The sequence below is a fragment of the Mauremys mutica genome, chromosome 6 (genome assembly GCF_020497125.1).
Source record: "Mauremys mutica isolate MM-2020 ecotype Southern chromosome 6, ASM2049712v1, whole genome shotgun sequence".
NCBI classification, from domain to species: domain Eukaryota; kingdom Metazoa; phylum Chordata; order Testudines; family Geoemydidae; genus Mauremys; species Mauremys mutica.
In genome coordinates this window covers 10,273,301-10,299,783 of record NC_059077.1, presented here as the reverse complement: position 1 = coordinate 10,299,783, position 26,483 = coordinate 10,273,301, and the positions used below count along the sequence as shown (strand labels likewise).

Sequence of the window (26,483 nt, the reverse complement as noted above, 5' to 3'; positions counted from 1 at the left end):
ATTGATGGAGTGTGTCCTATTGCAACCTTAATTACCACTACATGATAGCTTTTCTTTGCTATTTGTGTATAAGATAAGCTGCCTGTCAGTCTGTACCCTTATGAAATTAGGATTTGAAAAAATGTCAATACCAAACTAGGAAACCTAGACCTAGCATGTATAGAGAAGAGGGTTTTTTTTATTGATATGGAATCAGGAGGAAAAACTTTTTTCAAGAGAAACTTGTAAATAAGAAACAAATACAGAGCTATGATTCACTTTGATTTGTAATAATGCTTAGAAAATAGGTTCAGTGTTTTATGTCTGCAGTCTGACATGAATTCAAAACTCTTGGGGTTCTCCTAAGCAGAGTTCACAAATAATTCAGTGTTGAATCTCAGACTCTAGGCGCTTATGTTAAGAAAAAAAAAAGTTAGCTTGCCTAAGCTCTTCTCTTCAGGGTGTGGGAAGCTGTCAACATTTGTAAGAAAATCTATACCAAGCTAAAGTTCATGAAGGAATGATAGCTCTATGTCTAACCAGTTGCATAGCCTTAGAAATCTGTTTGATTTAACAAAGGAGAAGAAAAAATGATATTGAGGTATGAGATTTGACATGGAGTGCTGAAACTCTAGAACAATTTATGAACCAAGACTTAAAAACAATATCAATGGCATAGCCCTAAGTGTTCATACTACCACCTGGGGTCTTACTCAGATGAATCCTAATAAATGGGATTCTCATATATCCCCAAATCCTGCTTTGAATCCTTGGTCCTGATCCATTGAATTAAATGGAAAGTCTCCTATAGTGAGACCCTTCTGAGAATCCTTTTGACGTGGAACCAGACAAGATTCCTACAAAATTTATTGCAAGACAGCCCTGTAAAAGCTTTAATAGAGGAAGAGAGGTTAATGATTTTAAAACCAAATATCACCAGTGTCAGGAGCTCTTCTATGACACACAAGGAAACATCCTGCCAATTAGAGGGCAGACTTCCTTAGCAGTCACAGAACAATAGCAGTCATTTAAGAATAACAAGTACAGTACATGAAGTAATAGAAGCCACCAGGGGCAAGATTAGAATAATAAATTCTGAGAAACGATGGTATTCACAATTAAACAACAAGGAACAGAACAAATGGTTCCTGTATATGAGGACCCGGAATTCCCATCTGATGAGAGGTTCTGTGAGTTAGAAATCTTGCACATTAGAATTAGAGAAGTTCTGCTCCTAAAGACATTGTCCCACTCCTCCTTGCAAGGGTTGTTATCCTTGCAATTAGAGTTTGTAGAAATGTTTTGCTCAATTTTTTTTAATGGAAAAAAAAAATAGTGGGAAATACAAATTACATATACATTTTTCAAAAAGTGTTTTTAAATGACTGAAAACTGAAAATATTCAGGGTTCAGTTTTTCATCCCCAAAATTGCTGCAAAGAGTTTTGAAAAACTCTCAAGTTTGTAATTATCTCTGGTTTTTGTTTGCTTGTTTGTTCCCCACCATGGGGAACACTTACCATTTTGCAACCAGCTCTAAGTGCAAATGTTTACCAAAGGTTGATGCTGATGTCTTTCTGTGACCATTTAAATAGTAACACAGCATTTAAAAGGATCAACCTGGGCCATCAACCTGGCCCAACACATCTGACTGAGCAAAGCTGCATGACATTTTTTTCATAAATCAATTAGCACTGCCTTAAATGACTCTGGCTGTGTTGGACAAATTGAATGTACTGTCATTGGTGTATAAACAGTCTTTATGGTTTTCTCCTCCAGCATTTATAACCCATACAGATTTGTTCCTTCTGATTAACACGGCTAAAGGCTCAACTAAAATAATCAAAACCAACTGGAAAGAGTAGGATATCCCTAGTAAGTGCCTGGGGTTAATGCTGAATGAGTTCTCAGATGAGATTAATAATTAACCATAATAGAGGCTTTGGGCTTCACTTGTAGATGCTGCATCCAAAGAACAAGTCTCAGCTTGTCTTGCTGAAGATGATCTTCTACTGAGATTAAAATCAATCCATGCTAAAGGGGGGAACTGAATTAGCCTCCCACATCCTGTGTGAATGCTTTAATCACTGGGCTAAAGGTTATAAGGAGCATGCTGCCAGCTCCTCTCCTCCCAGGCCCTTTTTGTGTGGGTAGGCATACTCAGAGCACACCTCCCAGACCAGCCCCAAAGGACAGATAGGAGGAAGGATGACTAGTGTGTGAATCCTTCTGGCGCTTAGGGGCTGAGCTGTTGAATGATGTCATGCTCAGCTGCTGAAATTGAGGCACCTTGGGGACTTTAACCATGGAAATGTAGGTGCGTTGGGATATTAGGTGCCTCCAGGGTTAGGTGACAACTGAGCAGAGGGTTTTTATTTATTTATTTATTTTTAATGCCAGTGGGGGCCTAAATATTGGACGTACGTGCCTGAGTTCCTCTGCGAATCTAGCCCTAAGGGTCAGGGGTGCTGGAACCGTGAGGCCAGAGAGCAATGGCTCCACCACTTCTTACTGGCCCATGAGGGTGAGCGACGGGGGCGGGGAGAGCGGAGAGGAGCAAGAGATGGAAGTGGCCTTGGGAGAAGAGGTGGTATGAGGGCAGAGGTCTGGGGAGAAGGGATGGCATGGGGTGGGGTGTCAGGGGAAGGAGTGGTGTGGGGGCAGGAGTGGCACAAGGAGCTTGGCTACTGCTCAGGCACCTGTGGCCCTATCACTCTGAGGTAGGTTTCACTGCTTCTGCTAAGTGCCTAGGCCACTTCTGAAAATGGGGCTTAGCCATGCAAGTCACTTAGGCCTTACAATGCTGAGAAATGCAATACCTAAATAGCTTTAAAAAAAACCTATTCAGAGCAAGGCTGGCACCACCCTGTATATGAACTCTTAATTATAGTGGTGGCTGCCACCCTCGCTACAATAACCTGTGGAAACACATGATGATTCGCATTAGCAATTTGATATCTTATCTTTCTATGTTGCCTCTCATGCATTGAGGTCCCAAGGTGCTTTGCAAATTAAAGTTATCATTATTACTATGATGATGATGAGGTAAAATATGGACTCTTGTGAACAGTACCAGAGCTGCAATGAAACAATATAGGAGATCTGGTATGGTGTATTTTTTTCACCCCACTGGGGATGCTATTTTAAAAGTGGGACTTATATTATGTTGGGCCATATGCTCTAGAAGCTGTTGATGCTGTTATTCTGCACTGGAGTACAGCCTCCAGTGTCAGACATAAAATAAAATTCCAATTTGAAATCCATACCTGTCATGTTTTCATGTATTTGAGTCCCTGAGCACTTCAGGTAATTCCAGGGACACCTGTCTTCTAGAAATTCACCATATCGGTTTGTGATTTATGGACATTTGACTCCAGCCTTGCTAGGATGTTTTTTAAAAAATTATTTCAAGTAAGTTTCTTATAAATTTTGGACTAATGGTGTGTGAGGGTATTGGGTGTATGCATGTGGCCCTTGAGGTGTATATGACTGCGCTCGAGGAGATGACTGAGAGTAGTCTTAACATTTAAGCTATCTCCTTTTCTTATTTTCATCTTAGTGTCCAGGGACTATATTTTCCGGTACAGATGTGCTATAACATGAGACCAGAGGGGTGGGTGGGAGACAATGTTGCCTCAGATACCTCAGTGCCAGTCTGGTTACCTGGGGCAGATTACAGCAGCCTGAAGGCTAATCTAAAATGGTCCCCTCAAAATACTTTAAAAATATTGAATCAAGCCTCAGCATACCCTTGTGAGGTGGGCAGCAACCTTAGCCTTCAGCTCAGACCTCACCCGGGAAGCCTGTGGTAGAGGTGAGAGTAGAATAGAAACCAAACCAATTCTTCTAGATCCCAACTAAGCTTTAACCACACGACCATTCATCTTCCTTTACAGTGCAGTCCCTATGCCAGTTGCAAGAGGATGGCTGTAATAAGCACACGACAACTTTTATCAATCACTATATTTCATCACTAATAAGAGCTCTTTCTTAAATAGCTGGTTTCCTCCTATGAGTTTTGAGTTAATATCCCATTTTTATTTTTCTATAATTATATTTTGCCTATTTCTGGCAAGTACTCAAAATTCCCCCCCCACACACATCCTCTCTGCAGTTAAAATTAAAATTAATACCCTATCAAGACTTCATACAGTATCTGTGAAGCTGTCTCAGATCCAGCCTTCCACCTCTCTCACCCCTACGCTCAGCTGCAGTTTCATGTCCTCACCTCTGCCAGCTTCAGTGAATCCTTGCACATAGAACTGCTAGATGCTTGAAATTCATGAACTAATTAGATGATCCAAAGTTTGGAAAAGGGATTATTAGGCAGTTGCTTTAGTGAAATTAATGCATTTTTACCATCCTCCCTTTCTTTGCTTCTCACTGCATAGAAATGACTCAAGTTTCATGTCATAGGGATAGGGAAAAACTTGTACAGTTCCTTCTGTAAATATGAAAAAGCTTTGAGATTTGCAAGGTGAAGAAATAATCCCTTAAGTATGGAAGTATAAAAAGATCTTCACACATAATGGTCTGAGATGTACTATAATTCCGATCTAAACATCCTTTCCTTTTTAATGGTATATGTCTGGTTTTGATTAATCCACATTTCAGTACTTAGACATGTTCTTAGGAAGACTAGACTCCTGCATTTGAGACCTGGTTCTCCTGCCACTGAAGGAAATGGGAGTCTTCCTATGACTTAAGTGGGAGCAGGATCAAATCTTTAGGGTGAGATTTTTCAAAAGCACTCCCCAGGGGCCTGATTTTGCTCCCATTGAAATAAATGAGACTTTACTCTTGACTCCAGTGTGAGAAGAGTAGGGCCAATGGTGAGTGCATTTGAAAATTCCAAACTTATTGACAGTCTTGACTTTTTAATAAGGAACTTTGTGGGGAGGGGTAAGCAATCATAAATTGCATTACCCCAGTTCTGCCATTGTTACACCATTATGGTTACTAATGTAACTACCAGGAGGGAGATAAAGAAGGTGTTCTATTGTGATGCTACTATTCCTGGTGCTGTTATATTGTGTCCAATCCCAGTATAGAAGAATTGATTGCAGAAGTAGCACAAAAACAAGTAAATATTTCTTCACGGCATGAAAAGGGCAGCCCAAAGTCAAGTCATACAAGCATACGGTGGTAACCTCATCAGTGTTTCTTAATCCATTACATAAACATAATTCGTTATGGGCCTGATCCAAAGCTCATTAATATCAATGGGGAAAAAAACAAACAAAAAAAACCTTCCATTGATTTCAGTGGGCTTTGGATCAGGCTCTGTGCCAAAGTTGCAACAGAGGGCTAGTGAATGTGCAACATATGCATTCAGATCATGGGCAGCTTATGTCAAAAGCCATCTCTAACACAACACTCAGCTGTTCTTAGATTTGTTCCATAAGATTGAACAGACCCTATGACCTTCTTGCGCCCCTGGGACCTAGCTATCAATGTCTGCTTTCAACCTTCTATTTCTTAGAGTGACTAGTTATTAAAGCTATAGATAGACAGATAGATAGATGTTCCTTTACAAAAGAAGTCCTTTTTAAGTCCCCGATCCTGCTAACACTAGGCACATGATTAACTTTAATTCCCCAAATTAATGAAAATAATTTTATTAATGGAGCTATACAGACTTACACAGCTAAAGATCTGTCACATTATCCCTCCAAGCACATCTAGACAAGTAGGAGTTATTTTTTTTTCTTTCACCCCCACCTCCCACAAGGACATCCTCAATATGTGTGAATGGGTTGGGACACTATTATGGGAAAACTAAGTCAAATAAATGGCTTTGCATTTAATTCTTAAAGCAGTGAGGGTCATGGCCATTTGTATTGCCAGGAGACGTGGGCTCCAGAGCCTGACTCCAGTTCCTTTTTAAAGTTCTGTCCCCGTTATTAGTTGTACAGTGCTACTGGCCAATTCTGCCCATGACTGTGTGTGTGTGACTCTTCAGTCATGTCTACCCAGTGATGAGTTTGCTGTAGACTGCCTGAGGAAGAAACACTTACTACTGTCACTGTGAGGAGAAAAATCATTGTTTCATAGAGGATTTCAATATAACAAATATTTCTCAATTCTCCATGTAATGGAACAGAGCCTTGGCTCTAGAGCAGGCTACCTGACAGGGTGCCCTGGAGCTGCAAACCTGACTGGAAGCCCTCAGTTCCCTGGCTCAGGGATTGTCCAGTTGGAGGTTGCTGGGGAGCTGCAGATCTTGGGACCCCAGGCTGCCAAGGAACCACAAGCTTTCCCTGTCAGAGCACCTGGTGGGTTGAAGGGGACCCAGAAGATGGGAATCTATGCTCACCATAGCACTAAAAGAAATCCTAATGCAAACAGGTTACAAAGTAATAGATTGCATCCTAGTATGCTCATGCTTTAAATAGCAATCTGGTTTTCCATTGATACATAATGGGAAGAAGAATACATGTGGTGATTTTGTGTCTAGTACAGATGGTACAGATGGTTTGGGTGATAAATTCATTTATAAGTACATTGGAACAAAATTTTAATATTGAAGATTTACCCATAAATGATAAAGGGGGTGGGGAGCAAGCCAGGAGGAATCATCCACAGTATCACAGATTTGAGGAATAAAATAAAAATACTGCTGTACTAAAAATTAAGAGCAAAATAATTTGTGTACTTAACATTGTTTTTTTCGTTGATGTAATATGCTGCTTTGTAGTTGCTGTAGCATAAAGGCATTGGGAAATGCTTTGTGACTGATACCTTCAGATCTTGTTCAATTAATGTTAATTGTCTGCCTTTAATTTGAGGTTTCCAAAGATTCAGAACTCTAGAAAATCAAATCTTCTTAAATTCCAGCAGGTTGTCAATTAAAGTTGACTGATTATACTCACCCTTAAAAATAATCCACAATTAAATTGCTATGGTGCCCGAATTACAGCAGGCCAAGAAAAGTTTACAGACCTTATAGAAAATGCTGGGTAATATACCCCCAGGCTTTCCAGACTCCTGAATCTTGATTTTAATATTCAGAGTGTCAGACTTGGTGATTTTTATGGGACTCAGAATGCACTTCTGCTGCAGTTGGAAGATTGTTTAGCATGCTCATGGCCAGCAGAATCACTATCTATATAGCTATATCTAAATAGATATATACAGAGAGCTGTAGGCTGGCAGATTCAATATCCCAATCCTAGGGGAGAGCAGAAATCATGGAGTGAACTTTTCAGAAGGGCTTCCTTTTGGTTTCCATTGTTGCACCTTCCATCTTGAATATAAAAATCTCTTGTGCATGGAATTTTTGCTCACTAACAATTGCATGTATGAACAGAATGTGTAGACACATGCAAACAGGTCTTAAACATGGAAGTTCTCTCATTTGTACACACAACTGATGTTGTGCAAAAGGTGTACACCCAATCGATATTGTGTTCACAGAGAATATATTTTGAAAATTAGGCCTTTAAAGTTAAATGGGTATAAGCAAAGTGCTTCACAATATTCAGCAAAGTTGCATTAGGGCTAAATATAAACAGATCTTACAAAACCTGACTCACAGATAACTCTATCCTAGGATTTGGTAGAGTTTGTGGAGAAATGGAGGGAGGGGGGACGGACCCTTCACCAATACATTCATAACTTCCCCAATGTTTTCCTTTTCCAGGAATGCAAAAAGAACCTGTTTTATGCTTTTGGGAAATATATTTTCCCCAAAACTCAAGGGGTATACCTCAATATTGATGCAAAAATGGTTATTAAACAGTATTATTGTTATACATTTAGGTTATTAGTTATTTTTATACACCTGACACTTGGAGACTGGAAATTTAAATAATGATTGCATTCAAAAAGTCAAGAAATTTTTCAAAGAAAGTCAGCCATTACTTTGTGAAATCTTTCCTTTTAGAAAAACAGCCATTTTCTGTCAGCAACACATTTATTTGAAAAATATCTACCAACTCTAGCTTTTGGTTTGCAGTCTGATTATTAGTCTCTCTTTCCTCTTTCTCTGAATTCCAGGTAGCATCTTTCTTAATAATAATTTTCATATATATGGCACCTTCCTCCATAGTTTCTGAAACTGCTTTATAAACATTAGTGGTTTAAGAAAAGGGAGTATTATTATTCCAATTTTACAGATGGGGAAATTGACACACAACTCTTTGGTGGCATAAGATACTGAATAAAATAGACCCCGGGTTTCCTGGAAACATTAAAGATTTTTATAGGTCAGATCAGTAGTCCATCTTTTCCATGGTCTTGACTTTGGATTGATATCTAATACTTCAGTGCATTCTGGGTATTCCCACTGACTTGATTTCTCATTGAAATCAATTCTCACTGACATGAATTAGGGCCCTAATCTTGCACCATAATAGTCACTGGGATTTTTGCCATTGAGTTCAGTGGGAGCAGGAGTAAGGCATAGACGAAAAGGGCTATGCACATGCTTAAAATTCAGCACTTTAAAATTCAGCACTTTGCAGGATTAAGCCCTGAAATGCAGTTTTTCACTTGTTGGTGAATTAACTACATCATACAACTATTGTATTGCTTGCATTCCAGATATCTCAGCCTAAAAGAAAAGCTAATATATTGATCAACTCTTGTAAGAATAGCATCTTTAAAATGATGAATATGGTAACAAGTGACAAACCGCAGTGTCTCTAATAGCTTTGTTAGAGATGGATCCTGAATCTTGATTGAAAGTTAAGGGCAGATGATATTTTAACCACTACAGCATGACTCCTCTTTATTGTACTTTCTAAATCTCCTTGTAAGCTCTGCACTGATATCTAATGATTTCTTTAACAAATCTATATCGTTGGCTCTCTCACAGTAACAGTTTCCAAAGAGTACTCAGGTCTATAAATTCTCAGAGGGATAATTCCTTCTCAGTCTTCTCCTGGCCTTTCCTCCTTGTACCCAATAATACCAGAGTAGCATTTTCAATTGTTTCTGTAACTTGTGCCATTTAGGACTCAAACCAATCAATGCAAATAAATCTTGATAACTACTTAGTTGGGCTTTTTAATTTGTCTAAGATTGCATCCCTGTTTTTCAAAATGCCTGTGGCCCCTTCCTTTTTAATGATCTATATCTGCTGTGGATTATATAGTATTAACCTCTTGTCCACATACAAACCTACAGCAAGTTCCCACATAAGCACAGACAAAAAACACAAAATCTATGAGGCTTTGATGCGTGTTGTCTCTACATTCATTTTGCAGGGCTTAATGTGCAGATTCACTTCAAGTTTTGTAAATTGTATCAGTTTTCTGCACACACAATTCTTACTGACTTCAATGGGTGTTTCATGGCTTTATCTGCAGGCAAAATTAGTCTTATTTGAAACCATTGAAACAAGCAGAATAGCTAAGAATTCTATTCAATATTTAATAGACCCCACCCCAGCCAAACATTGTATTGGATTTCTACTCTATTCCTTATATGAATTTTAAAGTATGAGGAGCACAGTTAGGTGGGGACTTGTATATTTATGAGAAGGGGACATTGATCAATCGGAAGTTGTGAGGACTTACAATTCTCCCTGAATGCACAGAAAATTGGATCATAGCTAGTAAGTGCAATTGTGCATGTGAATTACATGTGTACGGAAATAGGCTTGTATTCAGTCAAGTTGCACATACTTTAGTGGCATTTCTGAAAATAGCTATTTCTTTCATGTTCAACTTTGTGTGCCATTTTCCACAATGAAACTTAGCCTGTAGTGTCCAGTAACTGCAGACACTCAGCAATATTTTTATTAGGAGCTGATAATGTGCTCGGAGCTGCACAACACGCAATCTATACAAATAGTCCCTACCTAAGAATTTACAGTTTAAGCAGGGGTGAATCAGAGTAGACGGTGAACCTTAGAAAGCCCAGAGGAGGAGGTAACAGTATACAACCAAATTAGGTGGGTATCTCACTAGCTAATATTGTTATGCTATTGACTCATTTCTGGCGAGTCTTCTTCTTAGAGTATGTGCAACATGCCTCAGGTGGCATGTGACCAGGATTCATCACCGGATTTGGTCCACTGATTGGATCATTAGCTTCCCTGGCACCAGGTGCTGATGGGGAGTGGAACGTGAATGGGTTTTCAGGAGGCATTTGAATGGAGAAAAGGTAGTGGCTTGGCAGATCAGAATTGAGCTGACATTCTCTGCTTCAGGTATGCAAAGTTTTTTCTTAATAGTGAGTTATGTATAAACTATGGCCCTAATTCAGTATGTTACCTAAGCATGTGCCTAACTTAGGCATGTGAATCATTCCACTGCAACGCACAGGAGTACGCACATACTTATTAAAGTGAGACGTATCTTTCTGACTAGGAGTCTAAATGACATAGCATAACCGTTCCCTGTTTCCATTCTGCAGTATCCAGGACTAGTACATTCAGAATCTAAACATTAATCTGAACTCCACCTCCTATAAGCCGTATATTTCTCAATACGTTCTTCAACATGCTAATGTTAATTCCTAATAATTAGAGTTGGTTGAAAAATGGGATATTTTTCATTTAAAAAGTCCCCCTTTTGTTTGAAAATGTTAATTTGAAATATTTTAATGAGCTCTGCTAATAATTTTACTAGAAAACTGAGTATAAAGCAAATAAATAAAAATGCTACTAAAAACAGAAAACAAAGAGCAAATATTAGCGACTTCACCCTTGAATTGTTTTTAGTTTTATGTAAAGTACAACTGACATTTGTCTCTTAAAGGGTTAAGGAATTATTAATATGATGTCCAAGTAAGGAACAGCATCAAATGGGGTGCCACAGAGCCCAACAATCCTTTTTATCACTGATGACCTACACGAAGGCACAAATGCAACTGTGAACAAATTTGCTGACAATATTGCATTCAGTGGGCTAGCAAACATACCAGAGAGCAGATCCAAACAGCGGATTAACCTAGAGATATTAGAACAGTGGGTGATTTGCAGTGAGATGTTCATTGAATCCAAATACGCACAGGGAAAAGAAATAAATTGCAGATCCATACAGAAGAAGAGTCATATGGAAAGCAGCAAGTCCGAGAGACAATAAGGAACTATTTAAAATCTAGATCCATGATGCGACTGTGCACAAGGGGGGGAAATCATTGCCCATCTTCTTGGATGCATGTCTATATATAGGGATTTGCATATAAGTAAGTGTTTGTGTGTGTGTGTGTATGTATACACACATACACACACACACACATACACCCCTATGCAAATCCCTGTATATAGACATCCATCCAAAAAAAGGCACACTGATTTCCCCCCTCACAGTTGTGTGTGTGTGTGTGTGTGTGTGTGTGTGTGTGCATGCATGCATAGTGCTTTGCTATATATCCTTAGTGTGAAAATAAAGTGAAGACCAATCAGAAAAGTTACAATACCCAGAGTATAAAACACATGAGCAGAGATGAAGGGAACTAAATTTATGTAGTTTAGGAAAGATTCATGGGGAACAAGCTATGACATGATCAATAAATATCTTCAAAGTTACAGCATAAATGAAGGAAGCTTCTGATTCACAAGCTGTTAAGACAAGTGATAGCTTGAGACGAAGGAAGAAAAACCTTAGCCTAGATAATAGCAAAATTCTTACAATAAGAAGAATAAGGAAGTGGAAGAATCCCAAGGGAGACTTTTGAGGTATTGTCACTGTGGACATTCAGGAACAGATTAGACAAAATAGTAGAGGGAAAGAAGTAACAGCTTTCCTAAACCTAGTAGGTATTTATTTACTTTCCAAGTTGTGCGGTGTTTCTCTCCCTAGCTCCAAGTGAATTACAAAGCATGTGTGAAACAATTTTAGTAAAGTGTTAAGAGAACTCAAGCAAACGTAAATCCACAGTTCATATCAGAAGGACTCAGACATCCACAGCATCTTCCCAATCTCAAATGATATCTTCCAACTCATCTTTTGCCTCCTCAGCAGAAGCACTGGAGGACAGCTGGGTCGTGTGTGTGTGTGTATATATATATATGTGTGTATATATTCAGATATATGCAGCACATGTTGTTGCAGATCTGTCTTTAAGTTTGCATTTCTTCAATGTCAATAAATCACATTTAAAATACATATAATTAAGTCTATCCTTGAACATAATTAAAATTCTAGTCAATCTGCACAAATTCAGAAGTGACTTGAAATCATTAATGCCTGATATCAGTCAGATCATAAATCATCTGTGAGACCATATTGGAAACCTAGAGGAGAATAGCATTTCTAGTGACATACACTGGGATTTGACCTGCAACGTCTTTATTCTAAGAGAAGTTGTAGATCAGTCACTTACCAATTTATAATGTCATTACAATAAATATATTGGAACATTTTTTCTTCTTAGAATGGAATAAGCACATTCTAACTTGTTCCTCTTAATGCTATTTGCATTATTTTCTGAGTTGAAAATAGGGATGGGCAAATGGTATGATAATGCCCTGGATTCCTGGGACAAACCTCCTTTTTCCTATCTGCAAAGTAACTTTAGTTTATCATTTCAGATCCCTCCATAAAATCTAGCTCTTTCAGGTAGCACTGGCTTATACTGCTGTGTCTCTTCCTCTGTGAATGTCCTTTATTCTCATATTTAAAATTTTGTTCTTTCACTCTACCTACTGAAAAGTTGTTTCATATCTTCTTCTTTGTAGCCAGTCTCGCCTTTCCTAGCCCGTTGTTCAATGTGCTGGTATAATTTTGTGAGTTCACTGGAACAGAGGCAAGGGACATTGTGTGGGCTGATATTAGGGATGGAACTAAAGTCCTCCAAGCTAAAGGCATATACCTCAACAGCTTTGAGCTGAAGAAGCAGGCTGGGAAGGTGGGAGATATAAAACATACATCACAGAGTGGAATGTGTGACACTGATTCTGTCTGTGGGTTGCACAGACAACTTGCCACTTGTTCTCTAACGTGCCATATAAACATTTATAGCGTTATTTAAATAGTTAATAACAATTTTGCACCTGTGTAGGACCTTCCAATGAAAGATTTCAGTGTTTTACAAACCCTAATATAGTAAGCCACACTGCACCCTGTGAATTAGAAACGTTTTATTATCCCTATGCTACAGATGAGTAAACTGAGGCATAAGGCAAGGAAGGCAATAATCTAAAGTAACTCAGGATGTTCGTGGCCAGGGCCGGCTCCAGGCACCAGCTTAGCAAGCAGTTGCTTGGGGCAGCCACTTCGGAGAGGGGCGGCATGTCCAGGTATTCAGTGGAGGGCCCCTCACTCCTGCTCGGAGCGAAGGACCTCCCGCTGAATTGCCGCAGATCGCGATCGCGGCTTTTTTTTTTTTTGGCTGCTCGGGGCCAGCCCTGTCTGTGGCAGACTAGTGATTTAACTGTTGGATGTTGTTTCTAATAAGAACCCAATTTACCAAGTGTTGAGCATCTCCTACAATGTACCAAGATCCCTTAACAAAAGGACTTGAAGATGCTCACATTCCCTTACAATATAAGGTAATGTGCACCCCCAGCTCTCATACTCTGCCTAGCACTTAGTCTATTATCATGCTGGCTATATCTCACCACATTGATCGTGGTAGGCTAGTGTGTCAAACACACTGTTTCTCAGGAAAGAATCTCATCAAAGCTCCAGGACTGTGCAGTAATTTCGATGATAGTACTCAATTTCTTGTGGTGTCGGTAATTCAGTTCATCAGTTCATGAAAATGGGCTTCATGGCTTCATCCTGAAGGTAGATTTTCCCCTCTATCCCCCAAAGGATTGTGGTGTTTCTTTGTTTAAACATTTCTTCCAAATGCTATGAATAAGATGAGAACATGAGGAGTGGAAGAGCAGTTAGTCCCCAATGTGCCCATGTATATTCACTTATTAATAAATAGTTAACCTGTCTTTAAACCCACCATTTAAATCCAGGGAACACAAATCACTTAAGATTTATATTTTGCTAGTGATTCAAGATTTAAACCTCCAAGCTCTCTGCCTAGTGACAAGAATCCTTACCCAGGTTAATTGATAAAGCCTTTCAAAAGTAAAGTCCTGCAGGCAGCAATCACATAGGATTCACATGTGGCATTACCCTTTGATTATTTAATACCATATCTCCAGAGCAAGAAGGCATCCCTAGGTGTAATACTGCTTTGCTCTGTCTCTGAGACACAGTCTCTTCTAGTCCTTCCCCTGGAGCAAGGCCCCTTACTGAAGGTGATGCCTCAAGGCACAATCTTGTCTATACCACAATTTACAGCATTAACATGTACTCAGCTGAAACAACTGAGATTTTAAATATTGAATGCATGCAATGAACTGCTTGCAAAAATGTTCAGAAATTACAGAGCAAAAATTACCCTGAATGGCAAACCTGACAGTCTGGCTATCTATTCATGAGCAATCCGTGGACTGCAAAAGAGGCAGTCCTTTAAAATATCTATCTATCTATATATATATATATTCATTTTGGATTATTTGCCCAGATGTTCCCCACCTTTGCGGATGCTATTCTTTGCCAGGGACATATTTCTATTGATTCACATCCTGACAAATGTACCATTGAAATGGAACAGATACAGACAATTTTTAATGCAAATTTAGAATTTGCAGATTATCGTATTATGCACCAAAAATTGTAAAGGCCCAAAAATCACAGCATCAGATACAGGTCTGCAATTTCCTCCTGTTATTGTTATTAAAGTAGTTACATTGGAGGTTTTTACTACACTATGTGGATTACAATAAGTAGTTTCATATCACCACACTTGTGCAAATTCTCTCAGAAGCAGCCTGAGAGCAAAAATCCCTGTTCTTGCCCTGTTACCCGCACACTCTAGGGCACCCTATCTTTAACCTTCCATGGGCTAACGGCGTAACCTGGTTAATTTAGGCACTTGCACCCTCTTCCAGTTCCTAGGGCTCCGGGTGAAAGGCACCTACCCTTTCTCAGTTCCTAGGGCTCAGGGTGTAATCTTCTGCGGGTTTGTGGGGCCTTTTACCAGTGAAAGAGCCTTACACATGAATATCCTTAACCTCTATTATTAACAGTTACCAAAGCAGAATACACATGCTAAGCACACAGTGTTCACCACTCCCAATAAGGCAGAAGAACTTTTCCTGGTGGCCAGTGAGGATCAGGTCATCCAGGGCTCCAGCTTTTGTATGATATGATTGGCAGGGTGTTGAGGTCTGGCAGCTCTGATCTTGGCCTGTGTCCTGGAATTAGGTTCAAAAGAACTTCCTTTTGGATCCCAGTTTATATAGTTAAACTTGGGTCCTGCTTAGCTCTACCTTAACCAATCATTTTAAACTAAAGTTCTACAAAACAGTATTTTCACCAATCCTAGCCCGTTATGAAACAATTCTTTACCCAATCACACTCCACCACCTTAGTTGATTTAAATCTTGCAAAATTAGTTATGCAACGGAAAGAAACAATCAAAGAATCAGACCGAAACCAGACCGCTAAACAGTAGAGAAGTAAGGACCCTAAAGGCAAAACAATAAAGAAGTATAGATTTCATCATCACAACTGTTAAGTGATTTCTTGCCAGACATAATTCCATTCAACGACGTTTTCTTTAAACATCTAAAATCTATTTCTTTATCTGGTGATGGTGGGTACTATTAGGGCAGGAGCGCCTCCTTAACAGCCCAATATTGCATTGTTTTGATGCCATTTAGATGGAATGTGAGGATGTGACTCTCCGAGTCTTAAGTTCTAGCTGCTGCTGTTTACTGCATAGAAAGGCCTCAGACCTTACAGACCAGGCTCCTACTTGAGTGATTAAGGGGAGATACATAGTGTTGCCATAAAATAGATATGGCTTCTTAGGGTCTAAGAGTTTGATCTTGCACTACTGAAATTAATGAGTTTTCAATAGGTCAGGATTCAATGAAAGCAAGATTAGGCTGTAAATCCAAAATAGGGTTGTGGTTCCAAACTACTAGAACAAGGTTCGGATCATGGGAAGGAATGGTAATGAGATCCACAGTTGTTTGTAGATGATCAGTGCTAGCTGTGATGGGAGTATTTCTCAAAAGTTCTCTCTGAACTCACTCGTCCTTTCACTAGTCATGATAAGATAAATCTTAGGCCTGGTCTACAATGGGGGAGAGGGTCGATCTAAGTTATGCAACTTCAGCTACGTGAATAACATAGCTGAAGTCTATGTACTTAGATTGACTTACCGTGGTGTCTTCACTATGGTGAGTCAACTGCTGCCGCTCCCCTGTCTACTCCGCCTGTGCCTCTCGCGGAGCTGGAGTACAGGAGTTGACGGGAGAGTGCTCAGGGATCGATTTATTGCATCTAGACTAAATGTGATAAATCAATCCTTGCTGGATCGATTGCTGCCCGTCGATCCGGGTGGTAGTGAATACATACCCTAAGTGTCAACCAAGATTTACTGCTAATTTCTAAGGTGAAGACTCCTCAGGAATGGGGTGGTTATGTGGATGGAAGACCACCAGGAAAACCCAAATGCTTCAGGAAATGGTGATCATAAGTAGCATTCTTCCTGCTGAGTCAATACTGTTTTAACACTTCAGTATGATGTTAAGGACAATAAGAGTGATTCATTTCCTATGGAAGCTAATGGGAATCTTCTCATTGACTTCACTTGGAGTTAGATTGATCCCAGTCTGAGTGGACTGGTGGAGCTGCTCTCTGACCATTTGTGTTCATTAAGGATCCCATGGCACATTTGTACAACTAACTGAGGTAATGTCAGTGTCTTGGCTAAATTCTGTCTTAAGTAATTACATTCTGCCTCCTTACATTCCCCCTGGAGTTTCAAATGATTATAGTGTTACTCACTTTATAAAGCAGTGTGATGCAGTGTTAATGGCATGTTCCACTACATCCATCCAGCTATTTATATGGAAAAGCTGCACTGGAGAATTATTTACCTATTCTGATTCAATGATTGCTATGTTTTCTCCAGAATATATTGGGTGTGGGGGGGGTCATTCTCAGTTCAGTGCACGATATTTGTGTGTTCAACACACATTTACATCTGCCACCTTATTGTGAACTGCTTGTCTAAATCCTTGCACAATGAGCTGAAGTGTAAGTCCTTCCCACAGCTTTTGTCTAAAGCTACTTCCCTCCCCCAAAAGGTCACTGGGAAGTGGGGTGGGTGGGGGGGGGGGGAGGGAAGAGCAAAATGGAATATGGACTTTAACGAAAGTTGTTGGGTGCTTACCAGTTTTGCAAATCAGTCCAGTTACTGTATTTGGGAGTCTAAAAAAGGATTTAAATTTAGACTCCTATTATAAACTTTGGCCTTTAGTGCTTAATTGAAATGAACCTTTGGATTTCTTCAATAGGTCTGGTCAAAATTTTTGCATCAAAGATTTTTGCTCAGGAAAAATTAAGTTTTTAATTAAACAAAATTTTTACACAGAAAGAGCCTACATTCCTCACATCTGAGTTTTCATCAGAAAACTAAAACATTGAAAACTGACCATTTTCAGCCAAAAACCAAGAAAATGTAAATGTCTGCTGAAAAATGTAAGTTTCCAGTTTTTTGACAAAAAGGTAACCCCCCCCCCCCGCCCCCAGCTCATCTCCTCCCATCCCTATTTTCCAACCAGTTCTACCACTGATTTTTTTTTCCATTTTAAAGCCTGGATCATACTTTCTATCAATTCTTTAAATCTTGTGACACAATTACAAGAAGTGAAGGAGTAGGAACAAAGCCCTCCAGATGTGCATTCACGTTCCTGAGTAACCCCATGATCTCAGCAGTTACTTTTGTCTTTCTTCTATTCCCATTCCCTCCCTTTATAAACCTTTTGAGTTGTGTTCAGGCTTGGTGCTTTGCCTATTTGCTATTCATTATCTGGGTTGCTCAGTTGTTCAGATAAGTCACATGGTATTTTTCCTGCTTCCTGAGTGGGTGGCTGAAATATTTTAAAAAGGAGAATAATAAATAATGAACTGCTGGTAAAACTATTTGGCCAGATAATCCCTGGTTGCTAAAATTTGTGAAACCGTTGAAAAACAGAAAAAAGAGTATTTAATAAAGCTGTCTCTTAATTTTCTGGAAATGGATCACTCAACTGAGTGCAAATCTGGCAACTTCAGTCAACACAGGCTAACACCCCAGTGGCAAAGCAACTGGCTGATACGCCTCCATTCTCTCTTTAAAATAAAATAAGTTCTGCATTGAGAAGCTTAAAAATTAAGAGAGGTTTAATCATTTTTTCCCCCTGAGGCTCTGCTTAGTTAACATCTAATGACACAGCAACAATCATACACACCAGAGCTCCGGAGCTTTCCAAAACTGCTTCTGTCCAGGAAGAGATACATAAAGAGAATGATACAGAGATGGGAGGGGGCAGAGAGAGATTTTTATTGGAAGCTGTTAAAGTGGTTGCTATGAGACCTTCTCCAGCTATCACAGGAACAGCCGTGAGTGTGAGGCTGATAAATCGTACCTCTTGTATCATACCTTTCTTTTTTTTTTTAATGCTGCTTTTATAGTTGTTTAAGATCAGAGCAAGCACCTGTCAGTTGCTTTTTCTTCCTTCACACTCTCCTCTGGTCCCTTGTGCAAGATGGAGCTAGAAAATGAAATGATCAGCTCCTCCAGCAATTCTTCAGCAGGCTCCAGGGAGTACAAGGTGGTGATGCTGGGAGCTGGGGGAGTTGGCAAAAGCGGTAAGTTTTTTAATTAACAGCAGGGGGTGGGTCAGAGTGTAAACTTCTGAGAACAAGAATGGCTTAATAAGGGGCTTCTCCCCCACCTCCTGTTCTGTTGAAGATGGTTTGGATTAAAAAAAATGAAATTAACGACTAGGGGCATGAGTCAGCTTAATTTTGTTGCAGAGAAAAATGTTGTAATACTTTTTTTTTTTCTGAGCCAGCCTTCTCTTTCCTTTACAGACATGGGGGTACAGTCAGCTTGCTGCTGTTAGCTTACTGTTCCGTTCTGCACGTGGCAATGCCACTGGAGCACTTTTTAAGGGGTACTGGCACCTTGGGCAGTGGACGTGTAACTTGTGGGCCTGTAAATCATCCTTCATAGAGGCATGTGAGAGAGACCACTTGCAAAACTGGCTGCCCAGTCAGGTCTGCCGTGGAAAGTGAGGAGGATGACACAGCTTCTAAGTTACTTCTTTACTGTGTGTCATTATGGCTCTGCTGGTGGTACTCGCACCTCCTGTCTGGAAAGTTATAGGAGTCATGTCTGAGTGTCTCTCCAGTTGACAAGGTTGATACCCAGCATATTTTAATATCGCTGTCCAGTGCAGAAAAGACATATTGTCTGTGGTGGCATCTCTTCAGAGGAGCTATTATTTTTCTCTGGATGAGGTTTTCTTTTTCTCAGATGTTATCACCTTTTGATTTATTCTCACTGACATTAACGTTCCCTAATCTTTAAAAAAGGAAAAGAAAAGACTTTGCTGAGCATGCAGGGTCCGTCTTGGTAGCCAGCATATTTAACCCAGCACAACAAGTATATAATTAAATCTGCTGGAAATGACTATACAACTGAGATACAGTATTTCACAGACTAGCCTCCATGCAAGTCGGAGAGCAGGCAGAATAAACAAGCTGTAAAACTAAACTACCAATATTGTAGACAAGCCAAGCACTGTTTGCGACCTACCTGGTAAGACTAGATGAAGATAGTTATATTTTAAGCAGTGAGGATATCATTCTGTATATCCATATGCTGTAGCCAGTGTTCCATTAGTTTTAGGGTTGCATCCTTCATCTAAGAAGACTATATCCCATCAATATTAATCTAACCAAGCAGGTGACAATTTTTGCTGTGGTATATTGAGAAATGATTGCTGTTCGCTACATAAAACACGAACAATGGGGCTTCTTATGTTATTTTACTGCATGTATTTCCCAACTCACTTTTCTGCAGCAAGCAGGATCTCTGTGAAATATCTTTCTATTGTAACTTTCAACAAACCAATACTTGTTTTTGCTGAAAGTATCCCAAAGGTGGCAGCAATTTTTTCCACTTTGTATATACAAGCACCATTTATTTTAAAAGAGTAGTTCCCCAACCACTGTGACATTTCAAAGTAAAGATATACATGCTGCAATATTCATAATGGAATTGGATTATGGGAGATGAATCTCAGACACAAATTAAGGAAACTTCAAAAGGGTTAATAATTTCTAGTATTTGAAAAGCCATGATGCCCTCATCAAGCTTATTCCAACTAATCCAAATCTTCTTGGTTTGGAAATTAAATTGATGGTTTCATTTAAACAAGACTTCTAATATTTTGGAATTTCCTGATCCAGCCCTAGTTGGAAGCAAGCAAAGCAGATGGAGCAAGTGTGTGGAGCAGGGCAGGGGGATTAGAACAAAGAGCAATGGTCTCACGTTGCAGTGAGGGAGGTTTAGGTTGGATATTAGGAAACACTATTTCACTAGGAGGGTGGTGAAGCACTAAAATAGGCTATCTAGGGAGCTGGTGGAATCTCCATCCTTAGAAGTTTTTAAGGCCCGGCTTGACAAAGTCCTGGCTAGGGAGATATAGTTGGGGGTGGTCCTGTTTTGAGCAGGGGATTGGACTAGATTGAGGTCTCTTCCAACCCTAATCTTCTATGATTCTATTAAAATTAAGAGCTATACTGCAAGCCCCATACTCACACTGAAGATTGTGTTACTCCATAAACACTCTCACTGAATTCCATGGGACTACTCATTGTCAGTTATTGTTCAACATGATTAAGGAGTTCACAATCTGTCCCCATATGAACATTTATTGACTATGGAAAGACATAGATTTTGTTGAATTTTGAGGTAAAGTTTAGGCAATTCCTTATCTGATGCAAAATAACTCATAGACTCTAAGGTCAGAAGGGACAATGTTGATCATTTAGTCTGACTTCCTGCACATTTCAGGCCACAGAACCACGCCCACCTATTCCTGTAATAGACCAGTAACCTCTGGCTGAGTTATTGAGGTCCTCAAACCATGATTTTCAAGACTTCAAGTTTACTCATCCCTACATACAACACAGATATTGGCAGCTAGGGAACCTCTACTTCCCCACAGTCATTCCTTGCCTGGAAACTACACAGGAACTTTTTCATTTGGTGCCACTGGTGTATTATGAAATCGCTGATATAAAAAAACCCTGCAGATAAGTTTTTCTCTTCTTTTAAGCATTCGTACTTCTGCCTTTGTATTGATTTGTAAGGAGGAGGGAAGAAATATAATACGAAAATATGGCTTCAAAGGGTTTATGATATGGCCAAAAACATACAACATTGGAGAGCTAACTATCAAAAAAACCTGCTGTCTTAAGATGTCCCACTTGCAAAGCCAAGACTTTTGGTTGCTTATCTTAAACACGATAAACTCAACAAGCAAATGTATAGGTTTTATTTATCACTAAGGTGCTTTTTTACTAGACTCATGCCCAGTTCTGCTTTCATTTACCACCACATTAGTATCATTGGTATAAATGGAAGAAGAATGTGGCCCAACTTTACAAGTGCTAGGGAAAATATCTGCAATAAAACACCAATTATTGTGCAAAAGAATCACCTGCTTTGGGATCATAAGAACATAAAAATGGCCATACTGAGTCAGACCAAAAGTCCATCTAATCCAGTGTCCTGTCTTCTAACAGTGGCAAATGCCAGGTGCCACAGAGGGAATGAACAGAACAGCTAACTTGCACCAGGTTGGCAAAAAGTTTTGATCAAATCTAGATGCAGTTTTGAATTAACCTGGAATGATTTATGGCTTGTACAGAAATCATGTGAGATTTGCTGTTAATCGTAGTTTGGAGGGGAAAATAACAGGTGAAATATGCTGAAAATTTGTTCCTGTCCTGAACCTGAAAGTGAAATGTGGATGTTGTGAACCCATTTACATCAAATCCAAAATTATAATGTACATACAAATTCTCATGAAGATGGCAACAAAAGTTGATTTAGTTGGGGTTGGTCCTGCTTTGAGCAGGGGTTGAACTAGATGACCTCCTGAGGTCTCTTCCAACCCTAATCTTCTATAATTCTACAATTCTATGATTGAAAAGCCAATGGAAAAATAAGGGCAGAAGTCAACCGAAAATTGAGCTGTTACCAATAGAGCTGACAAATTTCCACTGAAAATCCTGGTCCAGGGAGAGATGAAACATGGCTGGAACCCCTAACCTGAATGCTTTCAATCTTTAGGTGGAGACATCTTTGGTATTTGAATCTCAGGATAAAAACCTGTCACTGTAGTTTTGGTTCCAGATTGGAATGCAAAACTGGCAGGGGCCTAGTTTCTGGTTCTGATTGGATAGTGCTGAACTGTTTTTCTTGCAAGATTATGGCCTAAAATGGCAGATATCTTAGAATAGCCAGTCTCACAACACTTATCCCATTCAGTGTAGCAGAAATCTTACAGAAAGAGCTAATGGAATCTTAATGGTGTGGCATCCAGAATTAAACCCTATTTCCTGAACTGAAATCTCAAATCCTATCCTAAATCCCAACCAAAATCAGATCTGAACATCACCTCCTAGCTCAGTGCTAGTGAACAGTGATGTGTTAACATCAAAAGGTTTTAAGGATTCTGAATTTAAGGTCCCCAAATTTGCAATTTCATCCAGCAAACAATAATTGCATCTATTTTACTCCAGGGCAGGGAGAAGCCAGCTTTGTCTTATGAGCTTATTTCAATTAAGGTACAGAAAAAAGCTACTTGTGGATATTATAACTGAGCAAATAGTTTCACTATAGTTAATGAGGAAGTGATAGTGTTCTGTTCTGTTCTTCAAAAGTAAGCTGATTGCTATATATTATGTTTAGAAAAGAGAGATCCCTTTCTGAGTTCTAGAGGAATATTAAAATGTTATTTCAACCAGTTTGATGCTGAGACCAAGTAAAGCCATTCATCTTTCACTGCTTTGATTCAAGATGGACTCAAAGTCGGCACTTTGAAACATTGCTGCCTTTGAGGCCATTTGGACCTGGAAGCAAATTTTGCACTGGTCCCCGTTTTATAATGATCTGTACTAAAATTCCAACTTATCCTGTGTTGGCTTGTAAGGTTCACAAACCTTAGTTAGTCTTTTGACAAGGTGTGTGTGTGTGTGTGTGTGTGTGTGTGTGATAGAGAGAGATACTGGGTTTGTTTATAAATTTTATTCATAGCTCTGGCCTGGGTGGTGAATCTAGTTCCAGGAGAGACCCCAGCTAAGCAATTCAGTCTAACCAGCATGGTTTAACCACCTATTTTATTCAGTAATACACAAAAGAACAGCCACTGAATTCTGGAGGCCATTCATTTCCATCTTAATTTTAACACCACCAATAATAATTAATTACAACACACTCTATGAAACATCAGCTAATTATTGCTAAGTATAGCATAAAAAAACAAACAAATTGAGCTATCCTAACATTTGAATAAAATAACTCTGCCTCAAGAGGGATGTTATTTCCTAAAGGATGGTTCAGTGCTGGTCAGATTTGTCTATGTCCTGAAAGAAGTCAGAGCCACATGGCTGAATGAAGATGATGGGCTATGTTACTCATAATACCATTTAGACAAAGCCAATCTATTGGTGGTAAAAGGTGCTGGATTGGAACACATTGGAGTTTCCCCCTCACCTGACCTGAAAGGATCATGTCTTGGGTCAGAAGTAGAGATGTTTCAAACACTTTGCATTGAAAGGGTTTTTTTTAGAATAGAAAATGGCTTTTTTTTTCCTCTTGCAAGAAATGAGCATGTTTGAGAAACGTTCAGGTTGGCATTGGAAAAATGAAAACTTGATGATATAAATGATCATGGGTTCAGCAACTCCAAAACCCAAATATTTTCTGCCAGAAAACCCCCACAATTTTTGATTGTCGGGTGTTCAACTAAAAATCAGAGAAATTATGAAGAATTTTTTTTTGTACGCACACACACACAGAAAAATGCCTTTCCTGACCTGATCTAGTCAGCAGTATTTAACTGTTCCACAGTCAATTCATTCTGTTTGTTCTCTCTATGCTGACAGCTGCACAAATGCCCCAGTCCTGCAAACATTTAAGCAGGTGAATAGTCTACCGATTTCAGGATATTTTTGCAGAATCAGGACCAAATTGGTAACTGTAGCCTTGGCTTTTGGGAGGTGAAAAGGATGCTCTAGGAACTGGACTGAAACCACAAACTCATACCACTTGAGTTTATAAACAGCCTTTTAGTGGGGCAGTTTCTCTGTCCTGCTCTGCTCCCTCTCCAGGTAGTGCAAAGGAGTAAAGACTGGGTGTGTGCTTTGCCCGGGGGATTTCTTCAGTGGTGGGGAGTCCCCAGGAAATGTAGTGACATTAGCTTGCATACCACCTGCCTTCAAGGTACACCACCGGGGATATGTTAGGAATTTGGCTGTAGCATTATGGGGTCTGGCTAAGCCCAGCTGCTGGATTGTCCTTTGGGGACTATTGCCAAGTGGTACAAGTTAGAGCAGCCCCCAGGGTGTTCCAGAACCAAATCTCCTGGTTCACGGACCATAAACCCGATGAATCAGACAACCTGGTCCAGTAACTCCAGTAACAGTTTCAAAGTTCATATCTGCGCTTCAAACACATTGGGCCGAGTTCACCTCTGCTATAACTCCAGTGAATTTAGACTTACTAGATAGGTGCGGCACAAAACATATACAATATGCAACGTTCACAACACAGTACCACATTTTGCACAGTGTTAGGTCTTAATCCTGCATTGTGATCAATACAGGGGCAGCACTCACCCTCTACAGATCACAGTGCAGGACCGGGCCTTTGTGTGGTAGTATACAATAGAGCATAGCTGCTCAAGACAAGGATTGATTTCTCTGAGTGGAAAGCGAGGAGCACTCGGTGAATGCTACTGGAACTGAATAATAATAAGAACACACACAGGATTGTCTCAGGTCAATCAGTAAAACTCGCCGCCACCATAAAATTCTTCTCCTTCCTTCTTTTCTAACCCACCTTCAAATGACCCTTTTAAGAGACGGTCTAGGAGAACAGACTGGCCTGGGGTGTCAACAAATGTGAGCTCTGCTGAACCTTATGGGAATGGCATGTCAGTAGTTGCACGTCTAAACGACTCCTTTAATCATTTCAATAAATCTGTTTGGTTATGGTACGAAGTGGGGGCGGGGGTGGGAGACGGGATGCCATTGAAAGTAGCTGCAGAAGTAAAAACTCAAAAGGTGTGGTTGTGACTCTCACGGGTGTGTAATTTTTAATCCTATGCCAGGTTATATATTGTGGGGTGCAGCACAGGGGAGAGAGCAACTTTTAAGAGGCTGCTGTTTCCTCTCCCACATGTATGTGAACAAAGCCTTGACTCTGCCTGCAATGTGCCCGCCTGCTCGACTCAACCAGCACAGTGGAAGAAAGAATCTGTACCAGACACAGGGTTTACTCACATTACTTGCCCTCAGGCACAAGAGGCAAGACAGGGACCAGACTCTTACTCCTAGGCCATGTCTATGCTCCGGATATCTGCTGGCATAGTTATGTCAGTCAGGATTGTGAAGAGGAGAGATCCCTGGCCAAACACAGCTAAACTGGCAAAAGCCCTTAGGACAGACACAGCTATAAATTGCAACATTACACTTTTATCAGTATATTTTGTAACAGGGCAGCCTGCCCCTTTAAAGACCAGGAGGGTTAGCCCTGTACAATTAGCCCTGCCTTGCTACAGCATTGCTGAGTGCTTGGACTTTAGAGGATGATGGGAGCAAGTTCTCTCCCAGCCCAGGGAAATGTCCCAAAGACCAACACACCTGCAGAGATGGTGTATGCAACACACATACCAGGGATGACAGCGGCTCCTCCCTATGCTACTCCATCTATGAGGTGCTGGATGAGATCTGAGGAGAGGGTCTCTGTGGCTGATGAGCATGGGGCAGCGGTCTTTGCCCAACAGAGCAGCTCTCAAACTCAGATGACAAAATGCTTGCAGGTGCAGGAACTGGCTGTGCTCCAGGCAGCATTAAGTGCTGTAAAATAGGGGATGAAAGGCAAGCATCCCTTGTAGAATCAGAAAAGGTATTGATGTCTGGAAAGCAAGAGCTGGGTTCTCTAACTAATGGGAAGCCAGAGAAAGCTGGGTTTAGAGACCTGGTCTTGTTTACTTAACAGTTTAAAGACATTCTGACAACCCCAGAACAGGCCCCACAGCTCCAAGAGGGACTAATGTGTAGTCTAGTGACAGAACTGTGTGAACCCCTGGCAGAGATAAGGGCCAGGGAGCAGTAGCTTGAGGCCACGTGATGTGCAGTGGGACCCCAGATGATCCCTCATGGAGAAGCAAGGGTTGTAGTCACTGTCTCACTCCCTATCAGGATACCTGGGGTCAACTAGTATAAGAGCACCAGGAGACTCTAAGGGAGAGTAGCCTTCTAATCTCGATGGTCAGTAAGCTTAAGGGGGAGCTAGAGCATCTACGAGCACAGACCCCAACACAGCCCTGAGGCGGAAGACATAAATAAATCAGGTCTGAAGAGTACAGGAGAGGACTTCCTATAGAGCTTGCCCTGGGGCTGGGCAAGGTTGGGGGCTGGTGTGTAATGAGTGACCTGGGGCCAGTCAGTCCCGTTCAGTAAGCTG

At 40.3% G+C, this 26,483-nt stretch overlaps 1 protein-coding gene across 3 annotated transcripts in view; it reads left to right on the top strand.

Annotated features, from left to right (window-relative positions):
* Window positions 1-26,483, top strand: part of RIT2 (Ras like without CAAX 2) — a 282,203-nt gene that overhangs the window by 11,475 nt on the left and 244,245 nt on the right. The window contains exon 1 of one of the 3 annotated variants that reach the window (XM_045021681.1): window positions 18,252-18,583. The exons of the other annotated variants lie outside the window; for them this stretch is intronic. Coding sequence (XP_044877616.1) covers window positions 18,481-18,583 — 103 coding nt within the window. The 5' untranslated portion in view covers window positions 18,252-18,480. Of the gene's footprint in view, window positions 1-18,251; window positions 18,584-26,483 lie in introns of those variants that run through there. 3 annotated transcript variants of the gene reach the window in all.